Source organism: Camellia sinensis, chromosome 3 (genome assembly GCF_055761805.1).
Source record: "Camellia sinensis isolate YWXY chromosome 3, ASM5576180v1, whole genome shotgun sequence".
In the NCBI taxonomy this organism is placed as follows: domain Eukaryota; kingdom Viridiplantae; phylum Streptophyta; class Magnoliopsida; order Ericales; family Theaceae; genus Camellia; species Camellia sinensis.
The window spans coordinates 197373976-197392610 of NC_138963.1; the positions used below are offsets into that span (position 1 = coordinate 197373976).

General features: G+C 36.3%; 2 protein-coding genes across 2 annotated transcripts in view; both read right to left on the minus strand.

The window, feature by feature from the left end:
- Window positions 1-2255: 2255 nt before the first annotated feature.
- Window positions 2256-4025, minus strand: LOC114263004 (RNA-binding protein 1). The gene is made up of 2 exons (XM_028203476.2): window positions 3642-4025; window positions 2256-3422 (listed from the first exon to the last, which is right to left on the minus strand). Exons 1-2 carry the CDS (start codon window positions 3861-3863, stop codon window positions 2502-2504), a joined length of 1143 nt encoding a protein of 380 aa, XP_028059277.2. The 5' UTR covers window positions 3864-4025; the 3' UTR covers window positions 2256-2501.
- Window positions 4026-12262: 8237 nt separating this feature from the next.
- LOC114263046 (uncharacterized) overlaps window positions 12263-18635 on the minus strand; it is a 43151-nt gene continuing 36778 nt past the window's right edge. The window contains exon 4 of the mRNA XM_082918746.1: window positions 12263-12438. Coding sequence (XP_082774872.1) covers window positions 12263-12438 — 176 coding nt within the window. The remainder of the gene's footprint in view (window positions 12439-18635) is intronic.

Below are 18635 nucleotides of genomic sequence, written 5' to 3' on the forward strand. Positions count from 1 at the left end.
AAACTAAGAAATGAATCAAATGATGCCTCATCCTCAAGTCTAAAAGTGAACCAATAGTGTCCCCTCACCTGGCCCCGGCAAACTTAACACACAAGAGACAAGAAGCAAATTCACAAGAGCTTCCGGGAACCTATGTTCAATTAAACACCCCAAGCAAACTGGCAAAATTTGCAGGGATATGTCAACCCCAAACAAGAACAACTTAAATAGACACAATATAACAATTCTCTCCCAGAAACCGAGGACCTCATTAGGCCTCTTGAGGTTTCAGAGATTTTAGGCCAACAAAGTCAGTGCATGAAAGAATCGTTCCAGAATAACAGAATATAGCAAGTAAGCAACCCAACAACAACCATTCGAGAACTGCTGTTCAGAAGTTTAGTTCACAACATCAATGTAGTCAGTGTGGCACTAAATTTCAAAACCAATTTTCCATGGAAAAGCAACAAGTGATATGAAATGAATGCCATGCAAATTATGGATTAAATTTCAAAGTATCTCAAGACTTCAAAAGTTCGTCGAGTTTCCATGCTACAGATGATTGGGGACAAACTTCTTCAATGTACCACAAAAGTTTCACCACTCATGCAAAGTTCATAGAGAAATAAGTATTGCCTCAACCATGAGCCCCATGCTTGTCACGCCATGAACACATTCGATGTAAAGAACTAAACACATGGAAGCCAGAGAGAGAGGGAGAGTTTTCATTCCCCTCAATCAAAATACTTGCAGCAGAAAACCTAATCATCATAGGTTTCCATGTGCAAGGTTAATGTACTTGCACATATTCATACATTATAATGTACTTGCATATATTGATCAAAGTCCAAAGGCATATGAAACACCAAACAAATTCATTGAAGTTTAGTTTCAACCACTCTGTTGGTAGTCAGTCAAGTTGCCCAAAAGAAAAAAAAAAATTCACACATTCTTATCACTATTTAATGTGCATCTTTAAAATGTAGCAAATGTTTAACTTGGCAAGATTTACTCAAAACATTGTTTGAGAACTCCTTAAGGGCCTGTTTGTTTTCCTGGTGGGATTGGATTAGGAGTGAGGTGGGCCCCACTCATAGGTTGTTTGGTTGTGAAATGAACAACCGGATTGGTACTCCAATTGGTTTGGCAATCCCATAGAGCAGACGGATAAGCTTGGCTGGATGGGACTTGGGATTGAAAAAGGAGTCCCGTAGGATTAATGTCTGAAAGACTGTTTTGCCCCTTTGCCCTACGTCGGTCAGCCAGATCATGTACTTCTTCACTTCTCCATTTCGTATGCAAAGATAGCCGTGGCATAACAGTGGGATTAACAGGAAAACAGTGATATCATCAATTCATAATTTAATTCAACATACCAGTAGGATTCTCTCACCGACGGATTCTGGGTTGGAGTCAGATCAGGTTCAACAACTTTTTGTGATTTTCCACATTATTAATAATGATTCAGTTTATTTGCTTATGGGTCTTTGAGTTGGAGTCAGATTATTATTTGTTTATCAGTTATTTGGTTGATCAAATTCGACTTTGGTGTTGTGGCTTATTCTTTAGACAAATTTGCTTTATCAATTAATGGCTTTGTTGCAATGGGAATATTGTTATCTAAATTAGAAAGTGGGGACAAAAAAACAGGTACTATCTAAATCACCATTTGCTTATAAAAGGAAGGTATGACACCAGTATAACATGCAGGAATGTGCCAACAGTAAGGATAATTTCGACAAATAAACAGAAGAATCCTCAACCCCCAAGCTCCATCCTTCTGACACAGTATATTTATTCTTGAACTAGATAATAATTCAAGAAACCAAGGGGACTACATAGCAGTATGCTATGCCACTCTTTTTAAAATCACAAATAGGTATGAGAAATGTAGGAAAGGTAAATAACCAAATCACACAACCAGAATACCTACTAACAATGAATTTGATAAATCCGAATCTATCTTACACAGATCAATGTTCAGATAAATCAAAATTCAAGTACAAGTGGGAACCATTTCAATGAGGTTTTTTGTAGGAGTGATGAAAATTATAAGCATCATTAGGCTGGAAGAGGCACTCAATGTAAGACAAGTCCTGTTTTGGGGATTTTATTATTATTTATTTACTACACTGGACACAATTTTTTCTTTTTGGTCAATAAATACTAAAAAGAAACAATATTCTATTCCTGTAAATCAACCATTTGTTCACGTGCCCTGCTTGCAACCCCAATCCAAAATATCAATGGCCATATGCCCTCATTAAAAGTAGAAATGCATGGTAAAAGAGGGAATCGAAAACAATTATATTACAGAAGTCCGAATCCTGTACGATGAATTATTGTAACTAAAATTGACAAGCAAGCAATACCCTATGGTAAAGAAAAACATCTAAAGAAAGGGCATTCACATAGTCACAGTAAAACCCCTCTAACCCGTCAGTGTAAGAATTTACTAACCTGCCAATGCCCTGAAAGAGATGCCAATTAGTCAACTAGATTTACACAGGGTAAGGCCTTAATCACCCATCAGTAGTGCCATTTTTGTTCTGTTTACTAGAGGTAGCACCATAGCTTCCACCCATACCCGTAGAGTTTACATTTACATTTGCCCCATTAATCTGAGCAGGCGTTACGTCAGCTGCCACTTGTGCATCACTACTTCCAAGTTGACTTAATTTTCCATTCACTCCCATTCCCGCAACTCCACTATACCCATTGGAAGCCATACCCATTGCTCCAACACCGCCATTCAAGTAGGCAGGATAGACAGTAGCAACATTGCCATATGGCAATGGACCTCCCCTGACGCCAAGAACCGGAGGGCTATTCCAAGGACTCCTTGGTGCGGGAGGAGTCAACCCATACCCAATTCCACTGAATCCCACAGGAGGGTACCCAGCACCAAAATGGCTTGCTCCATAAGAATACCCAGTAACAGCACCATACCCTGAAAGAGGTCCATAACCCGGGACAATGCTATATCTAGGAAAATAAGAGGGGTAATTCCCGCGCTGATAGTTGTTGAAGGTATCTCTTCCACTACCTACCCTCGGATTATAACCATTGTTGTTACTATTGTTATTTCCTTCTTTTGGAACAGCCCGCTTGACCTCCACAAGCTTGCCACTCAATTCATGAAAGCTCTTCTTCATAACATCCTCAGCAGCATCCTCTGAATCGAAAGTGATAAACCCAAAACCCCTAGGCCGGCTCGTCACATTGTCGTGCATCACAACTACATCAGTAATCCTACCAAACTTCTCAAAGTAATTCTTGAACTCTTCTTCAGTTAGACTAGCAGCTAAACCCCCTACAAAAATCTTTTTAGTCCTAAACTGATCACTGCTCCTACTGTTACTTCTACCATTCCTACTCAAACCCTTAATCTGTTGTTGATTTTGGTGCTGTTCACTCCTGGGTATGGCTTTTTTCACTTCTACCTATATATTAAAAAAAAATTGCAAAATTCAAATAACCCAAATTAAAAAAATTTAAATAAAAACACACCATTTATATCATCAGAAACTATATAACAACTTACGGTTTGTTGATTAAAACTACCAAACACAACTATAAAAATAAAAAAATCGAAAACCCAGGAAAAAAATAAATAAAAAAAGGAGCTTTTTTTGGTGAAAAGAAGAGATTGAAAAACATACCGTTCTTTCGAGAATGGTGTGAGAGTCTTGAAGAGCTTTATCGACAGCAGAGGAGTCGGAGAAGGAAACAAAGCCGAACCCTCTTGCGCTTCCCGTGTTCCGATCGCGAGCGATAACAGAGCCGATAATAGCTCCGTACCTGCCGAAGTGATCTGTGAGTGTGTCCTCAGTCGTCTCTCTTGAGATCCCGCCGACGAAAAGCTTGTTTTGATCGGAATCCATGGCGAACCAAAACCCTAAAACCACTCTGAAGATACACTAACAACCCAAAAAAAAACCCTAAAACCCCTGAAAATGATAAATCGTTGCTTTTGGGTAAATATTATCTTGCGGGTAAATTACAAATGACTCCCTTGAGGCTTGCCTGAGATACTTTTACTCCTTACATTTTTTTGAAATTACATTTAGACGACAAAAGTTTATATTCGTATGATAAGTTAACCCCCTTAGTTATGAGAGGTTACTCGTTGGACCTGGGATACAATTATGTGGTGTCCCATGTATGTTTTGATTGATAAAGATTTGTATTAAGTGATTTGAGTAATGTAAAGAGACATAAAAATTTATGATTAGTCTATAATATAACAACATAATGTCTAGAATTAACTAATAATTTTTTGGGTGATTTACAGGTAAGTCTTGTTTTAGCAAATAATGGTAGATTATCCTAATTCAAAAACTTTTAACTGTAAGTCCCATAATCCATTGAAATGACGAAACTACCCTTACCAAATCAAAACATAAACAAAAATTGAAGATTCATGATTTCATTTACAATTCATCCCGCCATTTCTCACCCTCGCAAATTTCATTCTCACCTTCATCAATTTCGCCTCACATTTCGTCTTCCTTCATCAATCTCATCTCAGATTTCACAAAAACAAACTAGATCATCAAACATCCAAACAACCAAAAATGGTGAAAACAAGTAAGATTCAAGTATCTTAAACCCTAGTTTTTGCGAAATCTTTCATTTACGAAACTTTTGTTTTCCATTTCCATTTCAGCTTGAATGTTGAGTTCGAAACTTTCATTTTCGAACCTTTTGTTTTTGATTTCCATTTCAGCTTGAATGTTGAGTTCGAAACTTTTGTTTTTGTTTTTATTTGTGAATCTGAGAACATTCATTGTAATGCCACAAAAATCATGTCCTCATTCTTTCAGTTTAGGTTTCAATGTTGATTTTGGTGTGATTGCTGTGAATATTCTCAGATTCTTAGTGAATTTGAGTGAAAAACCCTAGTTAATCATGTTCCCTTGCTTTCTATTTAGGTTTCATTGTTGATTTTGGTGCGATTGCTGTATATATTCTCTAATTCTTAGTGAATTTGAGTGAAGAACCCTAGTTAATCATGTTCCCTTACTTTCTATTTAGGTTTCAATGTTGATTTTTGGTGCGATTGCTGTGAATATTCTCAGATTCTTAGTGAATTTGAGTGAAAAACCCTAGTTAATCATGTTCCCTTGCTTTTTATTTAGGTTTCGTTGTTGATTTTGGTGCAATTACTGTAAATATTCTCTAATTCTTAGTGAATTTGAGTGAAGAACCCTAGTTAATCATGTTCCCTTCCTTTCTATTTAGGTTTCAATGTTGATTTTGGTGCGATTGCTGTGAATATTCTCAGATTCTTAATGAATTTGAGTGAAAAATCCTAGTTAATCATGTTCTCTTGCTTTTTATTTAGGTTTCATTGTTAATTTTGGTGCAATTGTTGTGAATATTCTCTAATTCTTAGTGAATTTGAGTGAAAAATCCTAGTTAATCATGTTCCCTTGCTTTCTACTTAGGTTTCATTGTTGATTTTGGTGCGATTGCTGTGAATATTCTCTAATTCTTAGTGAATTTGAGTGAAAAACCCTAGTTAATCATGTTCTTGCGCTTTCTATTTAAGTTTCAATGTTGATTTTGGTGCGATTACTGTTAATATTTTCAGATTCCTAGTGAAAAACCCTAGTTAATCATGTTCTTTTACTTTCAATTTAGTTTTCAATGTTGATTTTAGTACCATTGTTGTTAATGTTTTCAGATTCATTTTGAGTGAAAGACCGTAATTAATCGTCTTTTCTTACTTTCAATTTTGGATTCAATGTTGATTTGGCTACCATTGCTGTTAATGTTCTCAGATTCTTACTGAAATTAAGTGAAAAACCCTACTTAATCATATCCTATTCCTTTCAATTTAGGTTTTAATGTTGAGTGTGGTATCATTGCTGTCAATGTTATCATATTTTCAATCAATTTCAGTGAAAAACCTTAGTTAATCATATTCTATTGATTTCAATTTAGCTTTCATTGTTGATTTTGGCACGATTCCTGTGAATGCTTTCAAATTCTTAGACAATTTGAGTAAAAAAACCTCAGTGAATCATATTCTCTGGTTTCAATTTAGCTTTCAATGTTGATTTTGGTATGATTCATGTGAACGTTCTCAGATTCTTAGACAATTTGAGTAAAAAACCTTAGTGAATCATATTCTCTTAGTTTGAATTTGGGTTTCAATGTTGATTTTCGCATGATTGTTGTTAATGTTCTCAGATTCTTAGTCAATTTGAGTGAAAACCCAGACTTAATCCATATTCTCTTGATTTCAATTTAGGTTTCAATATTGAGTTTGACATGATTATTGTGAATTTTCTCAAGTTTTCAATCAATTTGACTGAAAACCCTAGTTAATCATGTTCTCTTGCTTCCAATCTAAGTTTCAATGTTGATTTTGCTGCGATTGTTGTGAATGTTCTCATATTCTAAATCAATTTGAGTGAAAAACCCTACTTAATCATATCCTATTCCTTTCAATTTAGGTTTCAATGTTGAGTGTGGTACCATTGATGTCAATGTTCTCATATTTTCAATCAATTTCAGTGAAAAACCTTAATTAATCATATTCTATTGGTTTCAATTTAGATTTCAATGTTGATTTTGGTGCGATTGTTGTGAATGTTCTCAGATTCTTAGAGAATTTGAGTAAAAAAACCTTAATGAATCATATTCTCTTGGTTTCAATTTGGGTTTCAATCTGAATCAATTTGAACAAAAAAACCCTAGTTAATCATATCCTATTGCTTTCAATTTAGGTTTCAATGTTCAGTGTGGTACCATTGTTGTCAATGTTCTCATATTTTCAATCAAATTGAGTGAAAAACCTTAGTTAATCATATTCTCTCGGTTTCAACTTAGCTTTCATTGTTGATTTTGGCACGATTCCTGTGAATGTTCTCAAATTCTTAGACAATTTGAGTAAAAAACCTTAGTGAATCATATTCTCTAGTTTCAATTTAGCTTTCAATGTTGATTTTCGTTCAATTCCTATGAATGTTCTCAGATTCTTAGACAATTTGAGTAAAAAACCTTAGTGAATCATATTCTCTTGGTTTCAATTTGGGTTTCAATGTTGATTTTCGTACGATTGTTGTTAATGTTCTCAGATTCTTAGTCAATTTGAGTGAAAACCCGAACTTAATCATATTCTCTTGATTTCAATTTAGGTTTCAATATTGAGTTTGATATGATTGTTGTGAATTTTCTCAAGTTTTTAATCAATTTGGCTAAAAACCCTAGTTAATAATCTTCTTTTGCTTTCAATTTAACTTTCAATGTTGATTTTGTTTTTGTAGCCATAAATGTTATCAAATTTAGACTTCATGAGAATGGCATTGGATTGATTCTTTTAGGACACATTCTCAGTGTTTATATTTTGTCTATGTTGATTTTCAGTATCGGAAAGTAACTCATGAAAACCCCAAGACTAAAAAGTAATGCAAAGAAAACGATAAGAAAGCATAAAAAATCAATTTCAACTGATAAAAAGCAAAAAGGAAAGCGTAGAGAATGGAGATTAACTTTCAGATCAAACATGGAGACAATAGTGAAGCTATTACAGCACATCAAACTCAAGAATGAGCATATTAATGGCTTGAAGAAAATCCCATTTTGGTTATTATTTGATGCAATATTGCAAAACAAGCTGAATTATAAACAATGCAGAAAATATGATAACATTGCATTGAAAATAATTCAAACATACCAACCAGGCAGCAGTGGTTCTTTCCAGTTAGGACCAGAAACTGTAAAGCTAACAATAGAAGACATCAAGTCCATCTTCGGTATATCTTGTGGAGATGAGCCGATACATCTTGGTTATGGAAATAAAAATATATCATCATTTCTAACAAGAAGATCCATACAAACTGAAAGGCTATCGAGCACAACCATCATAGACTTATTGCAAAAAGCATTGAAAGGCAAGAAGAAAGAAGACACTGAAGATATGATAAGGATGTTGTGTATGTATACTTGTTTGAAGCTTTTTTTCTCTACATTAGGAACAACAGTTGGATGGGTATTTCTTAATTACATCGAAGACATAAACTCAATGAGAAAATACAATTGGGCAGAAGCAATAAGGAACATACTGATGTCTTCAATTAAAAAATACCATAAAAATCCAGCAAAAGTCACAAGCTGTGTTATGGCTCTCTTAGTAAGTACATCTTTACTATATTCTATTAGTTTGTTGTTAACAACAGATAGTATTATTTCTTATTCAAATGACAAAAATTCTTTACATTTGCTTTGTAGTATTGGTTGTGTGAGCACACACTGATCATCCACCCTGAAGTTAGCGAAACATGCCCAAGGGTGATCAAGTGGAATCTTATCAAATTACATAAACGTATGAAAGTCATATCACTACATCAGCTGACAAGAAGACAGGTCACATCCTCATCTCATTTGAATTTCAATTCAAGTTGGGAAAAATCCCTATTTTTATACACTGAATTATTACTGAGAAACTTTTTAGTTTCCTAAACTTTAATTATTTCAAAAACTAACATCTATTGTATGTTGACCTACAGGTAACTAGTGCTCAATTGAACGAGGAAAATGATGAAGAACTTGATGACACTGAAGAAAAAGAAAAAGAAGATGCTGAAAATACTGAAGATGAAAAACAAGAAGATGCTGAAGAACAAGAACAAGAACAACAAAAACAAGATGCTGAAAATACTGAACAAGAAGAAGATTTTGAAGAAGATGAAGAAGAAGAAGAAGAAGATGGTCAATATGCCGAAGAGTGCCACCAAGAATAAAAGCCAGCAAATGAAGACTTTAATGGCTTCTACAACATTATACTCAATGATGTACCTGAGGGAGAAGAACAAATTCATCAACAAACACTTGAGAAACTTCAAACTGAGAACAACAATTTGCAACTAGATAACACAGTGAAGACCATCTACATAAATAAACTTGAAGAGGATAACAGGCTACTCACAGCACAAATACAACAATTGAAAGATGAAAATTCTCGATTGCATAACCAATTGGTTGAAAAAGAGGTCCATGAGATAACCCAAGAAGTTTGTGGAGTAAAACATTCTGGGACAGATACAAAGAATGAAGGTCATACAATAAACGACGAAAATTCTCAAGTGCTGCAGAAAGAGGTCCATGAAAATTCTGAAGTGGTGGACAAAGAGCTCCATCAGAAAGAGGTCCATGAGATAACGCAACAACCTTTTGCAACAAAACATTGTGAGACAAATACAAATGTGAAAGATTGTCAAAATTCTCAGTTGCAGAATCAGTTAGTGGAGGAAGAAGTCCATGACTTAACCCAACAAGTTTGTGCAATAAAAGCCGATGATCTGACAGAATCAAGACAAACAAATCTACAGAATTCCATGATTAAAAATATCAAAGCTAAAGCAAGGAATACTACTGAGGTATTAGATTATGAGTATAAAGGCAAGAAAATTAAAGTTGAGAAAGAGAAGGAACACAAAGATGAGACAATTTCAAACAAGTATGTTGTGGCTCAATTGCTACCTCTTGAAGATAAATATAAACTACAAATTCTTTGGAAAGAAAAGCAAACAGAATCAAGGTATAATCTTACATAAATCTTTCAATTTTTCATGTAGTACAAATATATGAAATGAAACAGAGAAATAGCTCTGTTTTCTAAAAATATTCTGACTTAATTATTAACACATTTTTTATTGTTTTGTAGTGCTTGTATATGTTTGGCGTAAGATATGACAATTGTGTGTTTATTAATGATATCAAGAACTTGGTAAAATGGACAGACATATCCAGCTGTGTACGTATAATATTTGTAATATTTTAACACTGAAAAACTTCTCATTAATTTGTTAACATCACTTTTGTGTTTCAATTTGGTAGACAATTGATGCATATGCTGAGATTCTTGAAAAAGAACCACAAGCACAGAATTCTGGTGATGGAGCAGAGCACAATGGCAAGTCTTTCATATTGTCAAGTCTATATTGGGTAAGGAATAAATGTGCATGTGTCAATTCTATATTTTATCTTTCGTTCAATTTTGGTTTCTATGGAGAAGTGGTTTGGAAATACTCTTCTGATCCTGGGGGACGCTCGTGATCCTCAGCTAGCCACCTGAAAAAGAATTAACACTTTGGTCGGGGGTGCCGGAATTAGCACTCCGACGAGCAAGTCAGTCTCTACTCTCTGAATTGCTTGTATTTTAAGTTAAGTGTAATGGTTCTCACATACCTCTTTCTAGCTGATGTTCTTCTATTTATATCTTTTCTTTCTTGGGCCTCGGGATTGAGCCCATTTTCAATCCGACATTCGGCTTCTTCCGTAACAAACCGCTTTTTACTCGACCCCTTGCTCAACCGGCTATATAGCCGAGCAGGGCAGGATTTGAGCGTACGAGACGATGCCGAGTGCTATATATTTCGACTCTTAGTTCAACTATTCGACCTATTTAGCACTTCCATTATTATTCGGCCCCCACAGTTTCAAAGTAGATTTTTTGTGTTTGTTATCATTGTTGTGAATGTTCTCAAATTTTGATTTTGGTATCATTGCTGGGAATATACTCAGATTTCAAAACAATTTGAGTGATAAATTGTAGTTAATCATGTTTTGTTGCTTTTCATCGACATATGAATATTGAGTTCATACCATTACTGTGAATATTCACATATTTTTTGTAAAAAACAGCCAATGTTGAAGAAGAAAACTTCAAAACAAAGGAAAAAGATTTTGAAAAATACTTTGCAAGAATCCCTCCCATGTCGATACATCCATATCCCCATCCATAATTTCAATCATTGGACATTACTTGTTATTGACAAACACTTGGGGACTTGGAAACATTTCAACTCTTTGAGACCAAGAAAAGGAAAGGACAAGCACTACAACGTTGCAAATCAACTGGTAAGAACAATTTCAGATTAGCATTACAATAATCAAATGTAAATCATTACATACTTTATATTGATGTTTTTTATAGCAAAAAATCATCCATCAATACATGAAGGATACACCTTGTCAAGCAGAAAAAGCCTGGAATCCTAATGTCAAGATTGAATTAGTCGAAGACAGCCCTCAACAAGAAGCAATGACGTATGTTAATTTATTCTAACTAACAAATTTTAATATCTTTTTCAAAAAAATTTGTTTTTTCCCTAACTGTGTCAAAAATGATTTCTATAGGAATGACTGTGGAATTATTGTTTGCTACATCATAAGACAATACATGAGGCATCAACCAATTCCAAACACATTACCACCAGGCACATCCACAAAACTCAAAGCAGACATGGTACATGAGTTCCTCAGTGATCCACAAAGATCAATCAGAGTCAAGTAGAGTCAAGATTGCAACATTCAATGAATTTTTTTTTTATGTGTAACTCAATGGACTCTTTTTTGTAACACTCTGATACAATGACTAATGTTTTTGTTAATAGTTCCAAGCATATTACCTAACAAACATATTACAATTTCTATGATGTGTAATGGAATATTTTGTCATACTCTCAAAGATATATGCACCCGAGCTTGGTTGATGTTTTTGTCCATATTCTCAGTTTCTATTATCCTATTCCTCACACTACTATATGGGAAAAGCGAAAATAGTATTACATATGAAAATAGTGGACACAAGACTTTGCTGTATCACAATCAGTGCTTTGTTGATGTTTTTGTTTATATTTTCAGTTTTTATACAGTGTTTTGTTGCCTCACAATCACTTATTTTCAAACTTAGAAACTTTAAAACTGAGAATATTTTCAGTTTTACACAGATCACTCAATTTTCAAACAACAATATTATCACAACAATTTATTTGCTGCCTCACAATATTATGACAATTTGAAAAACTAAAATTCGAAACAAAGAATATTTTCACTTTCAGTCCACTGTTACTTTAATCAAAACATAAAGGATTGACCACATATATTTAGAATATTAATTCACATTCATTCAATTGATCACATTTATAACTAGTTCCAATTCATAACAAGAGCCTCACACTATTATTACAAAATCAGCTATTTTGAACTAAAAACTTAAACTGAGAATATGTTCACTTTTTATACAGTATTCACATAATCTTCAAAACAAACATTCAACAGTCAAGTTTATTTCCGAAAGCCAACCAAACAATGTTATCACAAACAATTTCAAAATTAAAATTTGAAACTAAGAATATTTTCACTTTCAATTTATTGTCACTTTATTCAAAACATAGAAGATTATTACTTAGCACTCAACATCACAAACTGCTACTTCAAGAAATTTATGAATACGAAATTTTTACAATCACAAAGCAGCTACAAAAAATCACAAAGCCTGCTTACAAGATTTCTTATTGTGATTGTCAACCTTCCCACATCTACTACAAGTAATTTGCCTTACTTTCTCTCCATTCGAACGAATCCTCTTCTTATTTGGCCTTCCTGGTTGCTTCTTAGACAAAGGAGGAAGAACAACTTCACTATCACCATCAACATTACAATCTGGTTTCCAAATTGAAGGAACATGATATATGGGAAAAGAACAGGACTCTCGATAACTTTGAACATAGAAGTATTGATCAACAAATAAACTCAAATCATGTCCACTCTTTTGTATAGCACCAACTGCATGTGCATATAGAAACCCTTTCTACTGCCACTCGCCACAAGAACATATTCGTCTACTAATGTCAACTGAAACAGATGGATGTAAATGCATCTCATAGACATCATTTCCAGATGAACTAGCCATCCATGGCCTCGAAGTATTAAAACAATCATGCAACTTAGACTCCATTTTCAGGCATATCAAACCATTCCATTTATTAACAAGTTCCTTCCTCTTAGTAATTTTCCTCATCAACTAAATTCTTACACTATCAATCAACTTTGTGATAGGCAAGTGGCGTTCCTCTCGTATTCACGAATTGAAAGATTCAGCTACATTTGACCACATCTCTCCAAAGCGTTGCCCTCGAAAATATGTTGTCACGACTCAAACCCGCCCCTATGGGTTTAGCACCGTAACCAGCCAGTAATCCGTGATTACCGAAGGCCTACTTAACAGTAAAGACAGTAATACAAAGTACAGGGACTGGTGGAAGCCAAAACAGTAACAAAAGATGCCCAATGAGCTGTGACAGTCTGTATGCAAAAAGACTTTTCCGAACATATTCACATTCATAAGTAAAACATATATACATACAACATATACAGACATTCAGGTTAGGGACCTAATCCCTACCATGATAGTACAATACAAGTCTTAACATTCTATACAAAATAGAAGCAGAAAGGGGGAATCTAAAACACCCCAAAGCAGCCTTAGCTTGAGTACACTTGGAACCTCGCAGTAAGGCACATTGGTTGGCTAGACAAAAAGGGAGTTTAACCCAACGCTTTTAGCTCCGATCCGGTGCCTGGACACCTACATATAAGTAATAAACAGTGAGCTAAAGCCCAGTGAATAACAATATATAAAGAGGTTAAGAATGAATGCCCTTTCAGTCAATGAGCAGTCATATCAGTCATTTAGAAACCATAGTGGATATATGTGGTACATCCAATAGCAAAATAGTACAGTAGGTCTTAATAGACCGAACAGTCGGTTGATGGCCATCATAACAGTAAACAGTAGTGGTTCCAAACATGGGAACCGACAGAAATCTCTGTAACAGTAGCAGTAACAGTACAGTAACAGTAAATTGCTATGGATGCCATGAATACAATTTACAAATAGGACAAACATTCATTCAGTAAGAAATATCATTTCAGAAAGCAGTACAGTTGATCACTCAGAAAATATTCATGATTGAGCATATCTTTACAACATTGTTACTCACAGAGTACTGGGCTATAGAAAGGCTAGTAAGCATCCTCGGATGCCAACCCTACACAGTTACAGAATGAACACACACTAAATCACACACTTGGTAATCAATGACTTAGTCCCTATCTTGACTCGGTGTGGTTCTACATCAATATCCTCATTAAGATGCCTTAAACATGGCCTAGAAATGCCTAGTATAGAAAGAGGATGCAAAGATGCACTTTAAAATACTTCTCAAAATTTTTAGAAAACAGGGGTCTTGCTCGAGTGTGGCTTTCTACGCTCGAGCGGACATGCAGACAAAGAGGCGCCGCTCAAGCGTGACTTCCTTTGCTCGAGCGGACTGTAAACTCATGAAAAGTAATGGATGCATGCAATTCACGCTCGATGGGCGCTCGACCTCCGCTCGAGCGTGAGACACAAGTCCTCGCTCGAGCGAACTGTAAAACACAAGAACGTCTGGGTGCATGCATTTCACGCTCGAGCGCTACTTTCCTCGCTCGAGTGGAAGTGCACGTCTCAGAGGGTACGCTCGAGCGTGAAGTCCTATGCTGGAGCGTGGGTCCAAAATCTGGAATTTCTAGATTGAACCTCCAAGCTCAAATTCAACATTTAAAGCATCAAATTCGATTCATTTGGGCCAATTTTCTGGAAAACACTTTAAAACTCATAATATGACATGTTTCAAAGATCAATTTGCAAAATCAAAGCCCAAAGGTGGTTCAATTAAACACAAATCCAAACAAAACTTCATGAACATAATGTATATGTGACATGCAAGTGTTCAATTGAAATCAAGGCTTCAAATACTTGATCAAATGAGTCAATTCACTCAAAAACATGATGACTTCATGGACCATAGCTAGGATATAGACATGCATGTAAGAATTTTCATGAAAACAACCTCAAAACTCACTAATGTGTACATGCATGCATGATTCAAGTTTCAATTCAACAATTTAAAAGCAGTTCTAGACTTAGATCACTAATGGCTCATGGACAATGCAAGATACAACTAGAATTCAAGTTCAAGAAGATGATTCTCCTACCTTAGGTCTTTAATTTCAAGTCTAGGAGCTCAAATGTGCAATGAACTCTTCAAATCTTCTAAGTCTCCAAGCCAAATTAAGTGAACTCAATTCTTCTTCCAACTCTCAAGCTCTCTCTCACGTTTTGGTCTCTAGAAGTGGCTGAAGAAATGTTATGTCAAATATGTATGAAATGAAGAGGAGTGTTGGTCTAGAACTAGGCCACTAAGTGGCAATCTTGTAATAAATCCAAACTATTGTAATTTAACATTATTAATCATTCCTAATCAACTTTTAATTAAATTTACCATAAAATCACATAAATCCTAAGCAGCACATAACACTAATCAATTACAGATTTGGCCGCCGATAAGGCCTTCAATTTGCAGTTCGAAATTAAAAACATGAACAGATCATTCAATGACTAACAGATAGAAATGCATTTAAAACAGTATACTCATGCAATCAGTTTAGGATTTCATCCTAATCAGTTACTTATCATGTGCAGTCACAGTTTAGCAGTAATTGGAGGTGAGGGTTGTCACAGTCTCCCCTTCTTACAAAGAGTTTGGTCCTCCAAACTCGAATTACCTTCATTTAGAAAGAATACTGGATCCAGAGGGAACAGTTTAGGATACCATTTCTTCATATCGTCTTCTCTTTCCCAAGTGGCATACACGCCACCATGGTTTTGCCAGTCCACTTTCACTAACGGAATTTCTTTATTCCTCAACTTCTTGATTCGTCAATTTACAACCTGAATAGGTCATTCTTCATAAGTGTAGTCATCACTTAGCACTACACAGGTAGGCTCAATAACATGGAAGGGATCCCGTAGATAATCCCTCAACATTGAAATATGGAAGACATTATGCATGTGCTCCATTTTAGGAGGAAACGCTGCTTGATACGCTCTCGGATTAATCTTCTCAATGATTTCGTACGGCCCGACATATCTCGGCGCTAGCTTACCCTTGACTCCAAAACGAGTCTGCCCTTTTATCAGTGTCACTTTAACAAAAACATGATCACCTACTTCATATTCTCTGTCTCGCCTTCAGACATCCGCATAACTTTTCTGTCGGCTTTGTGCGATTTTCAGCCTCTGTTGAATCAGTTTCACCTTATCGGTAGTTTCATGTACAATTTCGGGCCCAAGCAAAGGCCCATCTCCAACTTTTGCCCAGCAAATCAGAGATCGACATTTCCTGCCATACAAAGCCTCGAAATGCGCCATATCAATGCTCGAGTGAAAACTATTATTGTAGGTGAACTCGGCCAAAGGTAAATGACTTTCCCAATTTCCTTGGAAATCAAGAACACACATTCGCAGTAAATCCTCCGGAGTCTTGATGGTTCTTTCTGACTGGCCATCTGTCTGAGGATAGTAGGCATTACTCAGTCTCAGTTCAGTACCCAATGCTGTTTGCAAACTTTGCCAAAACCTCGACGTAAACTTTGAGTCCCTGTCAGAAACAATAGATACTGGCACTCCATGCAATCTAACAATCTCATCAATATAAATTATCGCCAATTTGTCCGCATTATAGATTGTTTTGACAGGTAAGAAGTGAGCAGATTTGGTCAATCTATCAACAATAACCTAAATTGAGTCCATACCTTTACTGGAGTGAGGTAAACCAACAATGAAATCCATTGTGATATGTTCTCATTTCCACTCCGGTATTGGTAAGGGCTGCAGTAAGCCTGCGGGTCGTTGATGTTCGGCTTTGACTTGTTAGCAATGAAGACATTTCAATACAAAGTCAGCAATCTCTTTCTTCATTCTCGGCTACCAGAAATTCAGTTTCAAGTCTTGGTACATTTTTGTATTTCCTGGATGGATGGACAGTTTCGAATTGTGGAACTCTTGCAGAATTCGTCTTTTCAGTTTAGAATCATTCGGTACACACAACCTTCTCTGGAATTTCAACACATTGTTCTCAAATTTAAAGTCCGGCCTCGGTTTGGACTCCCGTTCATCAATGACCTTTTTCAAAAAGTCATCTATAGACGTCCCCGAACGTCCCAGGAGAAATCCCATTTTGTTCATAGGGCTCACTACAATTTGGACTCAATGTCACGGTCCTGTATCTAATCTCGCGAAGTGCAATGCAAGACCGATGAATCATCAAAGAGTCCAAATCCGACAAATCATTTTGAAAAATTGATTTTTAGAAAGAAGTGCCAAACATGGACTGCTTTGCCAGATACAGAGTCGCCACCTAAATATTTTATTTTGAGAGAATTTAGGAAACCCTGACTTGTGCCTAAGGCCACGTGCCCGTCATCACCAAAGTTGCCTCGGCTCGGGAACTTGGGTACGATTGGGGAAGGTCACTTTGTGAGCACCCCCGCTCACCCGATCAAAGGCCGGCCTCTACTAACCATGACATCGAGTTTTGAAAACATTATGTGCTCTTATTTCGGTTTATTAGCCTAGAATTACTATGTGATGCGCACAATATACAAGTATAGACTGGATCACCTAAGTTGGAACAAAACATCTCATGTTTGTTTTTTAAAGTAATTTGCTACTCGTAAGTAGGCTAAAATGCAGATTTTGCCACCCTCAAGTAGGCTTAGAAAATATGGTGATTTGCCACTCTCAAGTGGGCTTAATACTCGCAATCAATGAATTGTTCCAATTCAAATAATCCAACCTTCACCCACAGGCATTCAGGCAGTTATATCACATAAGTACATACCCTCATAGTAAGCATGCTATCATGACAGTCACTCACACACATGCAACTTGCAAGGATGCTAAAGCATAAACACTTACCGAGTACTCTAAGCCAAAGAAAGAAGCTAATTAGAAAACATGCATGAATCCTAACTATGTTGAAATGCCTAATGCAGCACATGCAAAAATGCAACTACGATGGGCTCGGCTATTCTAAGATGACATATGAGATGCAATAATTGATACATGTATTCAACTTGGAATTGAAATACAATGCAGTTAGCATGATGCGCCGAGCCCGGTGCATGCAAAACAGATGAATGGATGCAAACATACGAGCATAAGGATGCTAATTTAAACGTGTCCTAAAACTAACCATCATAAGCTGGTAAATAAAAGGGAGAAAGACGTGGGGTTTGAAGAGATACACCACACACACGCACACTTATTACAACATTGCCCTCCTCGGAGGGTCCGAATAAATAATACACAACCGAATGAATAACGAATTACAGTTAATTATTACACGGCCCTAATTAATTAACAAATTAACTAAAATAAATAAGCTAGCATGCAAAACATATGAAATGGACTGCCTCAGCTTGATCTTGAATGATAAGGGATGTATACATGCTCGAGTCGCCTTGCCGGAAAATCCATTGCGATGTTTCAACTCACCTTTGTTTGCAATTGATCTCAGAAACTTGCACAAAGCTCCAAAAGGCTGAAACTACACACTGGAAACCCATGGGAAGGCTACCGACCAACTTATGGGCATGGGAGACCACCTGCCGACCACCTTCTGTGGGAGAAACCAAAAGAGGTGGTCGGCCTGCCAGAAAAGCTGGTCGGCCGACCAGTTTCTGCCTCTGGTTTCTGGTTTTTCTGCAACAAAGGCAAGAGAGAGAGAAGACAAGGTATTTGCAACACATGTGTGCACGACCACTCTCCCCATCATTGCATAAGCTCTAGGGAGTGTAGTCCTCGATCCTCATGCCATCAATCACGCATCCCGATGCATGATGGTCGAGGAATCGAATTTCATGACTCAATGGGACATGAATGCACATACAAGCAACTAAAACCAACAACTGCATCATGGATGGTCAAGAGTGTCGGTGACTGGAAATCGAGGCACGTTTCATCACTTGGAGTA